The sequence below is a fragment of the Nerophis lumbriciformis genome, linkage group LG34 (assembly GCF_033978685.3).
Source record: "Nerophis lumbriciformis linkage group LG34, RoL_Nlum_v2.1, whole genome shotgun sequence".
In the NCBI taxonomy this organism is placed as follows: domain Eukaryota; kingdom Metazoa; phylum Chordata; class Actinopteri; order Syngnathiformes; family Syngnathidae; genus Nerophis; species Nerophis lumbriciformis.
Window position 1 is genome coordinate 10,485,966 of NC_084581.2, and position 16,535 is coordinate 10,502,500.

General features: G+C 42.7%; 2 protein-coding genes across 4 annotated transcripts in view; one reads left to right on the top strand and one right to left on the bottom strand.

Moving 5' to 3' along the window:
• Nucleotides 1-5,099, top strand: part of mfsd2b (MFSD2 lysolipid transporter B, sphingolipid) — a 61,463-nt gene extending 56,364 nt beyond the window's left edge. For both annotated transcript variants that reach the window (XM_061929428.1, XM_061929427.1), the window contains exons 9-15: nucleotides 103-224; nucleotides 375-458; nucleotides 1,877-1,960; nucleotides 2,096-2,205; nucleotides 2,359-2,502; nucleotides 4,204-4,380; nucleotides 4,458-5,099. In XM_061929428.1, the coding sequence (XP_061785412.1) occupies nucleotides 103-224; nucleotides 375-458; nucleotides 1,877-1,960; nucleotides 2,096-2,205; nucleotides 2,359-2,502; nucleotides 4,204-4,380; nucleotides 4,458-4,506 (770 nt within the window). In that variant the 3' untranslated portion in view covers nucleotides 4,507-5,099. The remainder of the gene's footprint in view (nucleotides 1-102; nucleotides 225-374; nucleotides 459-1,876; nucleotides 1,961-2,095; nucleotides 2,206-2,358; nucleotides 2,503-4,203; nucleotides 4,381-4,457) is intronic.
• A 1,654-nt stretch (nucleotides 5,100-6,753) lies between these two features.
• The window catches only part of wdcp (WD repeat and coiled coil containing), a 10,062-nt gene continuing 280 nt past the window's right edge, over nucleotides 6,754-16,535 (bottom strand). Inside the window, exons 2-4 of one of the 2 annotated variants that reach the window (XM_061929425.1) lie at nucleotides 13,920-15,813; nucleotides 7,209-7,329; nucleotides 6,754-7,035 (exon numbers count right to left, since the gene is read on the bottom strand). In XM_061929425.1, coding sequence (XP_061785409.1) covers nucleotides 6,848-7,035; nucleotides 7,209-7,329; nucleotides 13,920-15,812 — 2,202 coding nt within the window. In that variant the 5' untranslated portion in view covers nucleotide 15,813 and the 3' untranslated portion in view covers nucleotides 6,754-6,847. Of the gene's footprint in view, nucleotides 7,036-7,208; nucleotides 7,330-7,928; nucleotides 11,662-13,919; nucleotides 15,814-16,535 lie in introns of those variants that run through there. The other variant, XM_061929426.1, reaches the window with a different exon arrangement.

The following is a 16,535-nucleotide window of genomic DNA, read 5'->3' on the forward strand; positions in this document are numbered from 1 at the left end:
AGCAAGGTCCATAAAGGCTTGCTTGGAAGAACCCCAGTACATCCTCTGCTGGTTGATCCATCATTTTCAAAAGGTGATGTCTGTTTCTTGATGTCATTCCAGATCTGTACACCTCAAATACAGAAAAACAGATTCCGTTCCACCAGGGCTTTATCATGGTGATGAGACACGGGCCCTACCTGATCCTGACGGCAGCCTTCCTCTTCATCCTGGTGGCCATCCAGGTAAGCGGAGCACATCAAACGGACATTTGCTAAGTCAGCAGATCAATGAGAGAGGATCACTTTAGTGCAAGTCCAGGCAATCACATGGCTACACGGCTTCCATTTCACCATCATTGTCTCCCGCGTCCTGACTGTGTCGTCTCTGTGCAGCTGGTGCAGAACAACTTTGTCCTCTTCTGCACCTACGGCGCCGACCTGAGGGAGCACTTCCACAACATCGTGGTGACCATCCTGGTGAGCTGACAGCTTCTGTCAAGTTATTCATTGAGTCTCGGCACAGGTTTAACATCCCCCCACAAAAAACAAAAAAAAAGAATAACAACATACTCTTTGGCGCCCTTGGATTACAAATAATGATATTGTATAAATATATTTGTAACCCCTGGCAGAGTTTGTGAGTTCTGGCCTGCTGCTGTTAAATATGTTACATCAACCAGAATAATTACATTATTCATGACCTAATCATGAATCTTGTATCAATTGTGTGCAAAGTGCCTTCTCAATCAGGAGACGTAACTCAAAACTAATATACAACAAAATTAATCTCATAGTTGGAACTTGTCTGTCTTATAGCCAATCTTATAGTTTTATCTTTTGTATCTTTGTTTTTTTAAAGTTATAGTTTGTTTTTTGTATCTTCTCGTTGTTATTTATTTATCTAATAGTTGTTGCTTGTTCATCTTATTATCAATCATATACCGGTAGTTGTTTACTATTTATCTTTTTTGCCTTATAGTTATTGCTTTTGTATCTTATAGTTGCTACTTTTATACATAATACATATGTATGTATATATATATATATATATATATATATATATATATTAGTTGTTGCTTTTGTATCTAATTGTTACATATATATATGATGTATATATATTATAGTGGTGACAATTGTATACTTTTACATATTAGAGTTGTTACTTTTTTTTATCTTACATTTATTTATATATGTAATAGTTGTTACTTTTGCATCTTATAGTTTTTACTTGTCTCTCACAGTCAATCGTGTGGTCTTTTCTTATGTTTCTTGTTGTTGCTACACTGCAAATTATTTGCCACTTGCTAACCAAGATTTAAAATTGTATTTCTAGAAAATTTCCCCCGTTTTAAAAGCTATTTACATATTTTTAGTCCTTAACTAATCTTCCTTTTAGCATGAATAATTATATATTTCTATTTTAGTTTAAATGTGTAAAAAATTGAGAAAATAACTATTCAAATAATGTATTTCGGGTTTTCTCCACATAGAAAATCTTGTTTAAAGATGCTGCAACGTCTCAAGGATGCTTCATTTAAGAATTGCAAGTTGTATGATGTTTCTTTTCATAATATGATACTTATTTCTATCTTAAAATTTTTGCTTATTTGTAAAAATACAAATCTTAATTTCGGATGTCTTATGAAGTAAAATTATTTGTCCATGCAGCTAGTTAATTTCACTCGTTTTTCGTATTTGTTTTTGTCAAATCTAGTCTTTTTATCTTAGCTCTTTTTTGCAGTGTACACTTGTATATATTTTATTGTGTTTTTTTTTTGTTTTGCTCATACTGGTTTATATCTTCTTGTTGTTTATTGTGTTGCAGCATCATATAGTAATGGCTCTTAGATTGTAGATGTATTTTAATAATTGCTTGTTGTGTGTTTGCGAATCAGGTGTCTGCAGTGATCAGCATCCCGCTGTGGCAGTGGTTCCTGCAGAGGTTTGGCAAGAAGACAGCAGCTTTTTGTGGCATCACAGTAAGTATTCTGTTTTTGTGTTTTTTGTATTTTACAAGCCAAGTTGAACTGTGCTTGCATACGAGTGGAAACACTGCATCCTATTTCCTTATAATGGTAGCTTCTATTTGACCTTTCACCTTGTCTTGTCTCCAGGGGATCATGCCCTTCATTATGATGCTGGTGTTCATCCCCAACGTGGTGGTGGCGTACATTGTGGCCGTGTCATCAGGACTCAGCGTGGCCGCCTCGCTCCTGCTGCCCTGGTCAGTGACTTCAAAAACCTTTAAAAACACACACACGCACATGCACGCACGCACGCACACACACGAGTGCACTTATTTTTAACCCTTGTCACCATGTTGGGCGCCAACTGATGATGGCAGTCATAATAATAAAAAGAGTTGACTTGACTTCAGGTCCATGCTGCCGGATGTGGTGGACGACTTCCGTCTGGCCAACCCGTACTACAAAGGTCACGAGGCCATCTTCTACTCCTTCTACGTATTCTTCACCAAGTTTGCAGCCGCCATCTCCCTGGGCGTGTCCACGCTGTGCTTGGAGTAAGTCACAAACTTTATTGACAAATGCATTAGAGATACACTATATTGCCAAAAGTATTTGGCCACCCATCCAAATGATGAGAATCAGGTGTCCTAATCACTTGGCCCGGCCACAGGTGTATAAAATCAAGCACCTAGGCATGGAGACTGTTTCTACAAACATTTGTGAAAGAATGGGCCGCTCTCAGGAGCTCAGTGATTTCCGGCGTGGAACTGTCATAGGATGCCATCTGTGCAACAAATCCAGTCGTCAAATTTCCTCGCTCCTAAATATTCCAAAGTCAACTGTTGGCTTTATTATAAGAAAATTGAAGAGTTTGGGAACAACATCAACTCAGCCACCAAGTGGTAGGCCATGTAAACTGACAGAGAGGGGTCAGCGGATGCTGAAGCGCATAGTGCAAAGAGGTCGCCCACTTTCTGCACAGTCAGTTGCTACACAGCTCCAAATTTCATGTGACCTTCCAATTCGCCCACGTACAGTACGCAGAGAGCTTCATAGAATGGGTTTCCATGGCCGAGCAGCTGCATCTAAGCCATACATCACCAAGTCCAATGCAAAGCGTCAGATGCAGTGGTGTAAAGCCCATCGCCACTGGCAATCTGATGGACGAGTCTGGGTTTGGAGGTTGCCAGGAGAACGGTACATTTCGGACTGCATTGTGCCATGTGTGAAATTTGGTGGAGGAGGAATTATGGTGTGGGGTTGTTTTTTAGGACTTAGGCTTGGCCCCTTAGTTCCAGTGAAATAAACTTTGAATGCTCCAGTATACTAAAACATTTTGGACAATTCCATGCTCCCAACCTTTTGGGGACAGTTTGGAGCGGGCAACTTCCTCTTCCAACATGACTGTGCACCAGTGCACAAAGCAAGGTCCATAAAGACATGGATGACGAAGTCTGGTGTGGATGAACTTGACTGGCCTGCACAGAGTCCTGACCTGAACCCGATAGAACACCTTTGGGATGAATTAGAACGGAGACTGAGAGCCAGGCCTTCTCGACCAACATCAGTGTGTGACCTTACCAATGTGCCTTTGGAAAAATGGTGGAAAATTCCTATAAACACACTCTGCAACCTTGTGGACAGCCTTCCCAGAAGAGTTGAAGCTGTAATAGCTGCAAAAGGTGGACCGACATCATATTCAACCTTATGGGTCAGGAATGAGATGGCACTTCAAGTTCATATGTGAGTCAAGGCAGGTGGCCAAATACTTTTGGCAATATGGTGTAATTACACAGTTGTCTGTCTTACTTGCGCCTGAGTGGTACAGTTCTACTCCAGGCCTGCAGGGGGCAGTAATTCACATGACAAAGTGAATGCAAGCTTTTTTTTTTGCCTGATCTGGTGTGTAACTGCCCAACTTGGTCGTAATGCAAGCATACTTTGAGCTAGTCTTTAAATTACTTCAATTGTGCTTTTTTAATACAGAGCTGTACTAAAATGTTGATGTTTTTAAAAATTGAATTAAGTAAATTACACATTCACGACTCATTTTGTTTTAGCTAGCCTGTAACTGAATTTGTTTTAGGTAATGACAGTATCGGGAACAACATAATGTTGAATATTAAAAAAACAACAGAAGACGTACAAAAACATTAAATAAAAATGATCCTAAAAGTCGTACGGTTTGTGGTGGGTTTGCCAAAAGTTATATATGTTGTACTTTATTTAGTGCTTAAATGAGATGTGTGGCACAGATTCGCTGGTTACAACACACGTGCGTGCAAGCAGCCGGCCCCGGTGGTTTACACCCTCAAACTGCTCATCGGCGGCGTCCCCGTGGCTTTCATCATCACGGGCCTATTGATCCTGCTCCTGTACCCCATCACGGAGGAGGTGCGGCTGAGGAATAAACTCCAGCTGGATGAGCTGCGGTAAATAACTTATTACTAATAATATCATTTTAGTGATAACAAATAATGATCATTATTTATTGATTATATTCCTACAGGAAACAAAGCAGCAGCTCCAGAATAGGAGACGACCTGGGCTTGATGTGACGTGACGAAGTGGACCTATTCCAGCGCTGCCTGCTGGGAAATTTACCTCATTAGTGTATGTTACACTGAGAAAATTTTTTTACTAAACATTTTTTGTTTGAATTCTCACATGTGCTGTATATCATCCAGGCGTAAATAAGATAATTTATGCAAACGAATGTATATCAGGGTTTCCTTGCTGTGTTTAGCTCAACAACATTATTTATTTATGATGACACACTAAGAGGAGGGAGTGGGTTTTACAGCAGGCGTGTAAAGAAAGCAACAATAAAAAGACATACTGTATATTTTTTTTTAATTTAAAGATAGTTGTGCTCTCCTGCAGCGCCTGGAAGCTACACTACATCCATGTGTACTGCTCTCTCTAGTGGTAGGATGTGATATTACCCCCAAGAGTTTCCCTCCTTACTTCTGCTCAAAAAGGGACATTGGTGCAATCAGAAGGTTTTTGTCTTTTTAAAACATTAGAATATAGTTTGGACATCGGGAGATTTTGAGACAATCGTGAACGTGATATACTTGGATGGAGTATTAGGATGAAACGTTTTTTTTAATCTGATGTCCCCGCAATAAATTCGTCCTTCATCTGTAAATTGTTCTGTTTTTTTATTCCGTCTGTGTTAAATGTTTATTTTGGAGTGTGTTCATAAAGTGGAACCTAAAACAAAATATTTACGCAAAACAGTGAGCATCCCAGCAGGGCACTGCTGTTTTTACCAACTATACTACAAAAGACAGTAGTCAAAGATCCTCTATGCGACAGGAGCGCTCTGCTGTTTTAAAAGACTTACTGCAAAAAACAGTCAAAATATTCCCGATTACAAGACCACTCTGGTATTTGTGAGGACCAATGGCTAAAAACGCTGGTCAAAGATCCTCTATTTGACAGGAGTGCTTTGCTATAGGACTTACAGCAAAAAAAAATGGTGACAGATCCTCTATGTAACAAGACCACTCTGACATTTTTGATGGCCAACAGCAAAAAAATGCCATGCAGTCAAATGTTTTCTATACAACAGGAACACTTTGATGCTATTAAGGACTTTCTGCAAAAATTCGTTAAAAGAGCCTCTATATGACAAGACCATTCTGCTATTTTTGAGCACCTACTACAAATAATGCTGGTCAAAGATCCGCTATATGACAGGTGTGATGTGCTGTTTCTAAGGACCATCGGCAAACAAATGCTAGTCAAAGATCCTCTATATGACAGGTGTGATGTGCTGTTTCTAAGGACCATCGGCAAACAAATGCTAGTCAAAGATCCTCTATATCACAGGAGTGCTATGCTGTTTTTGAGGATTTTCTATGTGAAAGCCTGGACTATTCTGCTATATTTAATGACCAACTGCAAAAAAAACGGTAGTCAAAGGTCCTATAATCGACATGAGCGCGCTGCTGTTTTTTAGGAATCTGTTGCGAAAATGCTGTAAACTGAATTTGTGTGCCACTCTGATGTCGTGCCTTAATCTGAAGGATGAAAAGTGTGATGATAACCACAGAGCAGGACATTGAAATGAATGTGACAAAGGCGGCTCAGTCCAGAAAGACTAACACACTTCAATAAATAGCAATTACAGTTCATGGAAAATATACTTTTACAACCTTTCATTCCAGGCAGCACAGTGGCAGAGGGGTTAGTGCGTCTGCCTCACAATACGAAGGTCCTGAGTAGTCGTGAGTTCAATCCCGGCCTCGGGATCTTTCTGTGTGGAGTTTACATGTTCTCCCCGTGACTGCGTGGGTTCCCTCCGGGTACTCCGGCTTCCTCCCACCTCCAAAGACATGCACCTGGGGATAGGTTGATTGGCAACACTAAATTGGCCCTAGTGTGTGAATGTGAGTGTGAATGTTGTCTGTCTATCTGTGTTGGCCCTGCGAGGAGATGGCGACTTGTCCAGGGTGTATCCCGCCTTCCGCCCGATTGTAGCTGAGATAAGCTCCAGCGCCCCCCGCGACCCCGAAGGGAATAAGCGGTGGAAAATGGATAGATGGATGAACCTCTCATTCCAGCAGTACCTACAAGAAGACGTTAGGGGGCAATGTAGTGCTGCAAACACACTCCTGTTTTCTCTCCTTTGTCCTTAAAGGATGAGTAGTTTTACTTTTTTAGTTGATTCAATGTATTTTTTACGAATTATTTTTAAAGTTCTGAGCCCTATTATCTTCAGAATTTGAATTTTGGATGTCAAGTTTTGGTTTCACCGCTGCACTGTTTTACAAAGACACAAATACAATTGTTAGTTAAAGCTGCTTTATTGGCAAACTATGCAAATGTCCTGCGGGTTGTGAGGCAGCCTTTTGCAAGCCTCTACGTTGTCCTGGGAGGTCTGTGAAGACGCTACGTGGAGGCCTCCGCCGTCACCATGTTGGGGGTTTGGCTGGGGGCCGGACTGGAAGGGCAGGAGGTCTCGGGAGTGCGCAGGGTAGATTTACGCTTGCCGTTGCGAATCGTGAGCTCCTCTTTGGATTTGAACGTCAGAGGTACGAAGCCGTCTGCGTCCGCCACCAGGACGATCCACACGGGGCCTAAAAAAACAAAAGATGGAGGCAGTGGCTAAGCCTGTTGCTGACACGTGCTAATACGCTTAGCACATCTTAGCCGTTAATCACTTCCAATTATAGCCGCAGCGTGTGACGACAACACGGTCATCTCATGCTCAACAAACCAGCGAAATCAAACTGACAATGTGCAAACGCACCGTGCACCATCTCCACGATGCTGAGGTTGAAGAGCTCCTGCAAGGCGGAAAGACTCAACTTGCCGTCGCACAGCAGCACCGGCCGCCGCTCGTCGATGAACACATTCTCTGACAGCTGCTTCTGCAAAGGACGCGACAAAATGAACAATACATTAGAGTGTAGCAGGCACTACTTCCTGGAACACAATGTTAGCGAGCAGCCACTTGTTGCTAGGCAGCGTTCGCAGGGGCTTAATTGTAGCTGCCCCACAGGCTAATAAGAAAACATTAGCATATGCTTGCCACGCCCACCAGGCTCTTTGGAGGACAAAATAGTCGGACAGGGCAAGAACCATCCATCCATCCATTTTCTACCGCTTATTCCCTTTGGGGTCGCGGGGGGCGCTGGAGCCTATCTCAGCTACAATCGGGCGGAAGGCGGGGTACACCCTGGACAAGTCGCCACCTCATCGCAGGGCCAACACAGATAGACAGACAACATTCACACTCACATCCACACACTAGGGCCAATTTAGTGTTGCCAATCAACTTATCCCCAGGTGCATGTCTTTGGAAGTGGGAGGAAGCCGGAGTACCCGGAGGGAACCCACGCAGTCACGGGGAGAACATGCAAACTCCACACAGAAAGATCCCGAGCCCGGGATTGAACCCAAGACTACTCAGGACCTTCGTATTGTGAGGCAGATGCACTAACCCCTCTGCCACCGTGAAGCCCAGGGCAAGAACCCAAACTAAACAATTGACCACAATGTAACCAATGGGGCATCAAGCACTACATTTCCATGCACTAAACGAGTCTGATTTCTTAAATATTTGTATTTTCACACCTACGTGTGAAGTCCCAGTGTCCATGCACTCTCTCTAATGCGACTGTTGGTCATACGCCGTGTGCCTCCTGTACACAGGGGGCGCTTCATTGATTTTATTGCGGATAAATGCGTTGCTTTTACGGTTGACCTATGACGTCACACCAAATCAAGATATCTCCCCCCCTAAAGCCCAGTTCTTGTGCTTGATGTCCGCTGTAATACTGGCACAGATGACAAATATTACGTCTCTAATGGCTTTGCTGATGTTAAATAGCAGACAGCATCAAGAAATGATCTTAGATTGCGCTACGAACATGACACTACTACCAAAAAGGTCTTGGAGTTGCTGGATTGGAGGATGCGGCTTTGAAGCAAAGACTGGTGGGAGAGACTGAGAGAGTTGTTCTAAAGGGATTTTTGGATGCAGAATGGAAAGAAAACTTGGGAATGTCTCGAAGTTTATTCAATAAATTGACAGAAGGAGTGTTTTCATATATAAGGTGCATCGGATTACAAGGCGCATTAAAGGAGTCATATTAGTATAATTTTTTTCTTAAATGAAAACACTTCCTTGTGGTCTACATAACATGTAATGGTGGTTCTTTGGTCAAAATGTTGCATAGATGATGTTTTACAGATCATCTTCAAGCCGCTTTCTGACAGTCGCTTCCGGATGCACCGTTTTGTGGGCGGTCTTATTTACATGGCTCACCTTCGGCAGCGTCTTCTTGTCATCATCTTTGTTGTAGCGGTGTAGCGTGCAAGGACGGGAGTGGAAGAAGTGTCAAAAGATGGAGCTAACTGTTTTAATGACATTCAGACTTTACTTAAATCAATAACGGAGCAGCATCTTCTCATCTGGAAACAGCAACACCGGAAATGTGTCCCGTGAAAAAACGTCCGACCGGAACTCTAAAAACTAAAGTTCCTAGGGTGAATAATGTAAACTCACTACACTGCTATGTTGTAGCGCTTTCATGGCGAGTTTACTGACAGATATAAGTAAGAACTTTACACTACTTTATATTAGAAATGGCAACAGCGGAGGATTAATGTCCCATAAGAAGAAGATAGAGAAAAAGAAGAATCTTACCGACTACGGTGTCGGCACGAACTACAAAGGCGGACGCGCGCAATCTTTCAGGATTTATGCAGATCCCAAATACAGATCACCAGGTACTAGAAGGTAAGAAAAGTTTCTTTTGCATAATATTGCGAAACAAAACGCCAGATAATATGTCTTACCTTATACACACACATCATAATAATACTTGTTTAATAATAATAATAATAATAAATGTTGACGCACATCAAACGGTGCAGCCTACACTTATCTCTTATGTTTGACTGCCATCTACTGGTCAAACTTATCATTATACCATGTACCAAATAAAATTGCTTTGAGGTGGGTAACCCTAACCAAAGGTATTCCTTACATTAGGAATAAGTTTGGTTCTTCCTAATAACCAAACTTACGGTAGAAAATACGGTAGATTAAGGTGTATCCATGGGTTGTAGGATGACTCGAACTATTTGAGAAATCGGACTTATTTAGTGAATGGACACGTACTGAGTCAATTGTTTTTTAAACTTGTGAACACAATCCTAAAAAAAATTATATGTTCTGCGACCAAAAACAATTGAAAGACTAATCTATGTTTGCGGTGCAACAATTTGTCAATGTTGTCGACAAATATCGACAACGAAATTTGGTCATATTAAATAGTCGGTGACGTCATCACTAGTTTTCCGCACAGAGGAGCGTGAGCGCGGACCCACGCAACAACATCATAGGTGAAAACATGTAAAGTGTGGCAATATTTCACCTTAATCTTCCATCCATCCATTTTCTACCGCTTATTCCCTTTGGGGTCGCGGGGGGCGCTGGAGCCTATCTCAGCTACAATCGGGCAGAAGGCGGGGTACACCCTGGACAAGTCGCCACCTCATCGCAGGGCCAACACAGATAGACAGACAACATTCACACTCACATTCACACACTAGGGCCAATTTAGTGTTGCCAATCAACTTATCCGCAGGTGCATGTCTTTAGAAGTGGGAGGAAGCCAGAGTACCCGGAGGGAACCCACGTAGTCACGGGGAGGACATGCAAACTCCACAGAGAAAGATCCAGAGCCCGGGATTGTTAAAGACAAATACCTTAACTTATTTTGAAAAGCAAAACTAGTGTTTTTATGGCAGCACATCTCTTACACTCTTGACTAGGGCTGCAACAACTAATCGATTAAATTCGATTATAAAAATAGTTGTCGATTAATTTAGTCATCGATTCGTTGGATCTATGCTATGCGCAGAGGCAATTTCTGTTGTTGTTTTTAAAAAAAAAATTTTTTTAAATAAACCTTTATTTATAAACTGCAACATGTACAAAAAGCTGAGAAACAATAATCAAAATAAGTATGGTGCCAGTATGCTTTTTTTCAATAAAATACTGGAAAGGATAGAAATATAGTTTGTCTCTTTTATCCGATTATTAATCGATTAATTGAAGTAATAATGGACAGATTAATCGATTATCAAATTAATCGTTAGTTGCAGCCCTACTCTTGACATGACGTCATACATCTGGAGAATGCGATCTCAAATAGAGGGGTTCTGATTTTTCTCGGGAGTGCATTGCTGAAGGGGGTCAGCGTAATCGTTCACGATAGCGCTACATGTAATATTTCCGAACTATTCAGTGGAAAATAACATTGCACCGGCAGTGATACGATGGAGAAATACTGTGAGTAATTAGATAAGAAGTGCCTTCGTCATTATAAGGAGCAAACAGCTGTACTTGGATGCAAGGATCCGTACAAGATCGACAAGTCTGAGTGGAGCAGAGACCACGACATCTTCCCCGATGTTCTTATACTCGGAATTTGTATGAGACTACTTAATTGTTCGACCGAGCCCATTTTACACTTTCAAGGACTTTTAAAATTATAAGAGTTTAGAAAGTTATGACTGCTTTGTTTGTGGGTGGGTTCGTGACGTTTGTGTTTATCTGTGTAAACCCAGTGGACATTGTGTTGTCAAGGCTAGAGTCATGGACTCTCAGAAACCAACCAACCAAGTTTGACACCCTGGATAATCACGGATAACCAGTCTAATGTCATCTCAGCAACTGTGACTGTAAGGCAGGATTGGGAGAATGATGTTCTCATGATGCTTCAGTTTTTTACTGTGGAGGCTCCAGTCTGGATGAGAGAAGTGAGTACTATTTTTTTTTATCAATACAACTACTATCAAAGTTATTCCACCAAAAACATAAAGTTAATGCAAAGCTTTGCTGTCATTTATTTTAGATATTTTTTTACTTACAAAATGTTTTCCCTGAAATTATCCGAACAAACACGAAATCGTCAGCATGTCACATCTGGGTTGATTGAAGCAATCCATGTTCGCCTTCGCGCTTATCTCTTCTTTTCAGCCGCTTCCGTTTGTCCAGAAATACACTTAGGAATGTGATAAAAGCTAGTTTTATCTCTCCCACCTCGATTGTGGCAGTTGACAATGGCACACGTTGTCGGCATTATAAGTAAAACTGGATAAATTATCAGTGACAATTAGCGTTTCACGACCCCGCCCTCAGTCAAGTCACTTTTTGGAATCTAACTTCCGCCCTTCAATATGGATACCTGCAATGAGAAAAATGGGAAATGTAAAAAAATCCAAACCCCTCTATTGGTAAGATAGTTAGCTATAATTTGTTTTGTTTGTCAGGAACTTCAGGTGTGATAAAGAAACGTCAATCACACTGATAAATTAATCTAATTTTAATTTCGATTATGGCTTCTCGTGATTACGAAAATATAATTATCGGAAAAAAGATATTAATGGGCCGCGCAACATGCATGCAAATTCCGGCGCTTGTGACGATGAAACAGATGAGGAGCGAATGAGTGAAAAAAAGAGCATGTCTACTAGAAGTTTGCGATCTCAACATGGTTGCAATTTTTTATTTGACACAGCACTAATATGCATAATCAATCATCACTAAAATCAATAGAAGAAGTAAGACATATGATTTCTGGGTTGATGTAACAGTGGACAGAGACACATCATTGGCCAATAAAACTGAATCTGCTGATAAACGCAAAATAATATCCGGGAAACCTCCGGGTACTCCGGCTTCCTCCCACCTCTGAAGACATGCACCTGGGGATAGGTTGATTGGCAACACTAAATTGGCCCCAGTTTATTTCAAACATACATACAATACAATTACGTGTAATGCATCACAAATTTACAGTTGTTTTTATTATAGCGTGTCTGAAAAGGAGTAGGAAGAAGCAGAGCTTATTTAATCTTACCCCTTTTCATATCATAGCGGTTTTTTCATCCATTATTAATATGTTTACAGTTAGAGTTTGTAATATATATTTTTTTTACTTTCTAATGTGTTTTTTCACTTTTTTAAAAACTTTCTAATGCATATTTTCTCATAAGTTTTCTTCCTTATGCGTATTTTTATTTACTTTCTGATGTGTATTTTCCAGTTTTTTACTCTCTAAAGTGTGTTTTATATTTTATTGTCCAATGGAACTTTGTTTGATTTTCGAAACAAAACGCAGGAACATTCCATACACCTACAACACATCTCATCTGCTTGTTTTGGTGAGAATGACATCATCGATGTTACATTAATCTACAAACAGTGGCGACATACTGAGAGGCTCGCTCTTTAGAGCAGCACAGCACACTCCGCCCCTTCAAAATAATAGCACTGTGCGCCACATCAGGTCTGACTACAAAATAAAGGTTTAAAAAAAGGACCATAGACCAGCCTACTGTGCTTAAAGCACTCATTGATACATTTACACAATTATTATGCTTTAATCTAAAATACCTAAAATTGTCCAAAGATGTATTGCACCAATAACTGTGAGGATTTTTGCATGTAATTAAACATTTAATTAAGCTTTATTTGACACAAAATGCACACATCTGTCGTGACAGATCATGTCACTATTGTTATTTAAATTTCTTATTCTATTATTGTATTTGTTGTGGTTTATTTGCTACTAATTTATATCCAGGTTTTTTTGTTAAACTTTATTTAAAGTTGATTTTTGTTGGTACAATAGATACTCCTGTTTTCAAATTAATGAATAATCGTGTAATTAATTGCAATTAAAATATCAAAATAATTGTGATTATTATTTTTGCCATAATCGTCCAGCCCTAACACACACACACACACACACACACACACAAGGTACCGATATCATACAATAATAAATATACAATCTATTAGATAGTTACAATATTCAGAATCAATCAAGTATATTCGATTGCTAAAAATACCAGGAGTTAATCAATAACCAACCACATAACTGTGTACACATCATCACAAAATGCTTGCTTCTTGTTGAGCAAGTTAGATAATTTTGGTGTTTGTTTTAATTGCTGCTATTTTTACTGTCCTTTGTTTTCATTAAAAATATGCATTGTATTGGTCGGTACTTGGTCAGTCCTTGCTTTTGAATGGACAAAAGTTGATTAGTGTTTTTGTTTTTTGCAAGAGCCTAATGAGCAACACAGTTACAGTATAGATAAATATTTATGAATGAATTAGTCATCTTTATTAGTTAGCCTTTTTTTCCTAAACATATTTCAAGCTGAATTTAAAAGCAGATGGCTAAATAGGCTGAATAGGTTTATCCTTCATAAATCAATTAGTCGACTAATCGTTAAGATAATCGATGACTAGGTGACTATCTAAACAGTTGTTAGTTGCAGCCTTACTCTGTATTAAATATAACACCAAACAGTACTAAGCAGTGGGGCGATAATAAAGCTTGTCACAGCTCAGTAGTGAAGTCTCAGAAGGACATCAAAGTAGCTGCTCAAAACAGTCACACTATCAAGGAAATGGTTTTAGATCTAAACGTACCTGACATGTGACATTGATGTGAGGGGGCTCTCCAGCGCTGGGGTAGACGGTCTGGACCTTCTTTCCGTTTTGCGCATAGTCCCGGATCTCGCTCAGGCAATGCTGCACTTCCGCAAAGCGTGCAAACAGCCGCTCCATGTTGAAGACGAGCTGCTCCAGCGCTCGCTCCCGCCCCGTACTACTGGCCATCCCGTGCATGGGCGTTGACGGAGCCAGCACCGCCTCCGGTTCCAGGCGAGGCGACGGGGCCCGGACCGAGTCCCTGCAGGCCTGGCCGGCCACCGCTAGGCTGGCCATGCGGCTGACGTGGTCGGCGTCAAAGTTCTCGACCGTGACAGAGGATGAGGTGCTGGACGGCGTTCTCTCCGAGGAGGAAAAGTCCACAGAGCTGGTTACGGGGCTGGCCTCGTTGCTCCTCACCTCCTCCACCAGTCGGCGTCTGCTTCCGGGTGAACGTACAACACCTGCGCCCGGCAGCACCAAGTCCTTTATCCCTGGGCGTTCCCTGTCCTCTTTGGACAGGTGTTCTGAGTGCCTTCTAATCCGGGAGAAACTAGAGGGTGACCCCGGGTTGACAGGGGAGGGGTCTGGTGAGAAGACACTGTCCCCGTCGTACATCAACTCTTTGGCTAAAAGGCGAAGGATGTATTTTTCCGTGTTGGAGGACGGGAGGAAGGCGGGGTCCATGGACTTCTGGCGGCCAACCATCAACAGCAGAACCTTGTCGCTGAGGAAGCACACCCCCTTGGGCCTGTCGTTGGCCTGCAGGGAGATCTGCTGGATGTTGGGCATGGCAGATGGCGTGATGCAGTATACCAGCACCATGTTGCAGGTGTTGGACGCAACAGCCACAGTGGAAGCCCGCGGGTCAAAAGCCACGATATCCGGCACCAGGATCCCGGGGATGCTGACTTTGCGGGTGGTGGTCACCTTCCGTTCGTATGTGATTAAGACCAGGTGCGAGGAGTCCTGGCCGGAGCCTGTTACTACATCCTTGCGACGAAGGTGAATAAGGGGGCTCGGGTCTGAGCAGCGGTGCTTGGCGAGCAGGTGAGTTATGTCCAGAGGGCTCGTGCTGGCCGCATGGGACCTTTCTGAGTCAAAGGACCGTCTCCTTGAGTCCAACGAGAGGTCATTTTCCAGAGTCTGCCTCTGCAAGGGGTCTGCCTCAGGCGGCACCTCAAAGGCCATGCCGGCGCTCAACCCGCATAGTTTTTCCAAAGGCAGCTCTGTCGCCACCGCAACCTGAGAGTCCCCTGTGGCCTCCATGGCACAGATGTAGCCCCCCACGTCAAAGATGGGGCAGAAGGAGCAGGCCACCAGGCTCTTGTGGATGTCGTTCCAGATGTAGGAGTGAAGCTCTCTGCCGATAGCCACCACCAGCCGGGTGCCATCTTTAGTCCAACAAGCGCAGTGGATCAGTCCGCTCCCTTTGATGTTTGCCTTGGTCCTCCTGTTGTCCACCCTCACGGAAAACAGTACTGAGGCGTCCCTCTTAGTCAGCAGGGACAAGATGTCTAGTTTGGGATGCCAGACACAGCCCTGAGGGAGCAGCGGGAAAGGCTCGCTCATCTCGCAGGTCTGAGTGCATAGCAGCTTGTTGTGTTCCAGAGCACTGAGCTGCATCTGCCAGACACTGACGTGCTTCTTGTGCTGCACGGCCAGCAGGGCGGGCGAGTCCGGGCAGCACAGCGGGCCCCAGAAAAGCCCCAGGACGTGCTCGAACTGTCCGATCACGTTGGTGTCACCAAACTTGACCTCGCCGTGAACAAAGTAGAGCGCCGTCAGGCACACCTGCTTGCCATCGGTCCAGGCGATGCCGTGCACAGGGTGGATGGCCTGATGCAGTGCGTTGACGCCGCTCCGCAGTAGCTTGGCCTTGCCCAGGTCCATCCTGAGAGAAACGGCGAGGACGATTCAAAAAGTGGACATGATCTGCGCGAGTGCGGTGCGACAGCAGATGCAGATTAAGAAAAGCAGAAGCCTCTCCTGCCTCTCTTTCCACGTAGGTGCCCTAATCCGCTCACCTGACGTGACAAACGCTAATAGCTGATAAAAGCAGGATGACCTCCACACGGCACTGTGACGACCCATTGAGGGCTGAGGCATGCTGGCATTGCTAACTGCTATTGATGAGTAGCCAAATAAATGGTAGGTAGGTAGGTAGATAGATAGGTCTTTAAATGCAACAAAGGCTTAAGAATTTTACACATAGCAGGATATCAAATAAATATCATGCACACAAGCCACGTATCTGTGAGGATAGTCAGAAACCCCACATACTGGCTGTATTAAAGACAAATTGGAGGAAGGAAATTACTTGCCTGGAGACCACAATAACCTACCTCAGAACATTACAGTCATTTGTTTAAAAACATGGATATCCACTAAGCTAGTAGCTATCTTTCCGTTTACAAAACGTCTATCTACACGCCGTGAATTCAACATGGACAATCTAATTAGAATAACCGTGTGCAGCTGGGATAGGCTCCAGCACTGCCGTTGTGTCTTTGGGCAGGATCCTTTACCCACCTGCTCCCAGTGCCACCCGCACTGGTTTAAATGTAACTTAGATAATGAGTTTCACTACGTAAAGCGCTTTGAGTCACTAGAGAA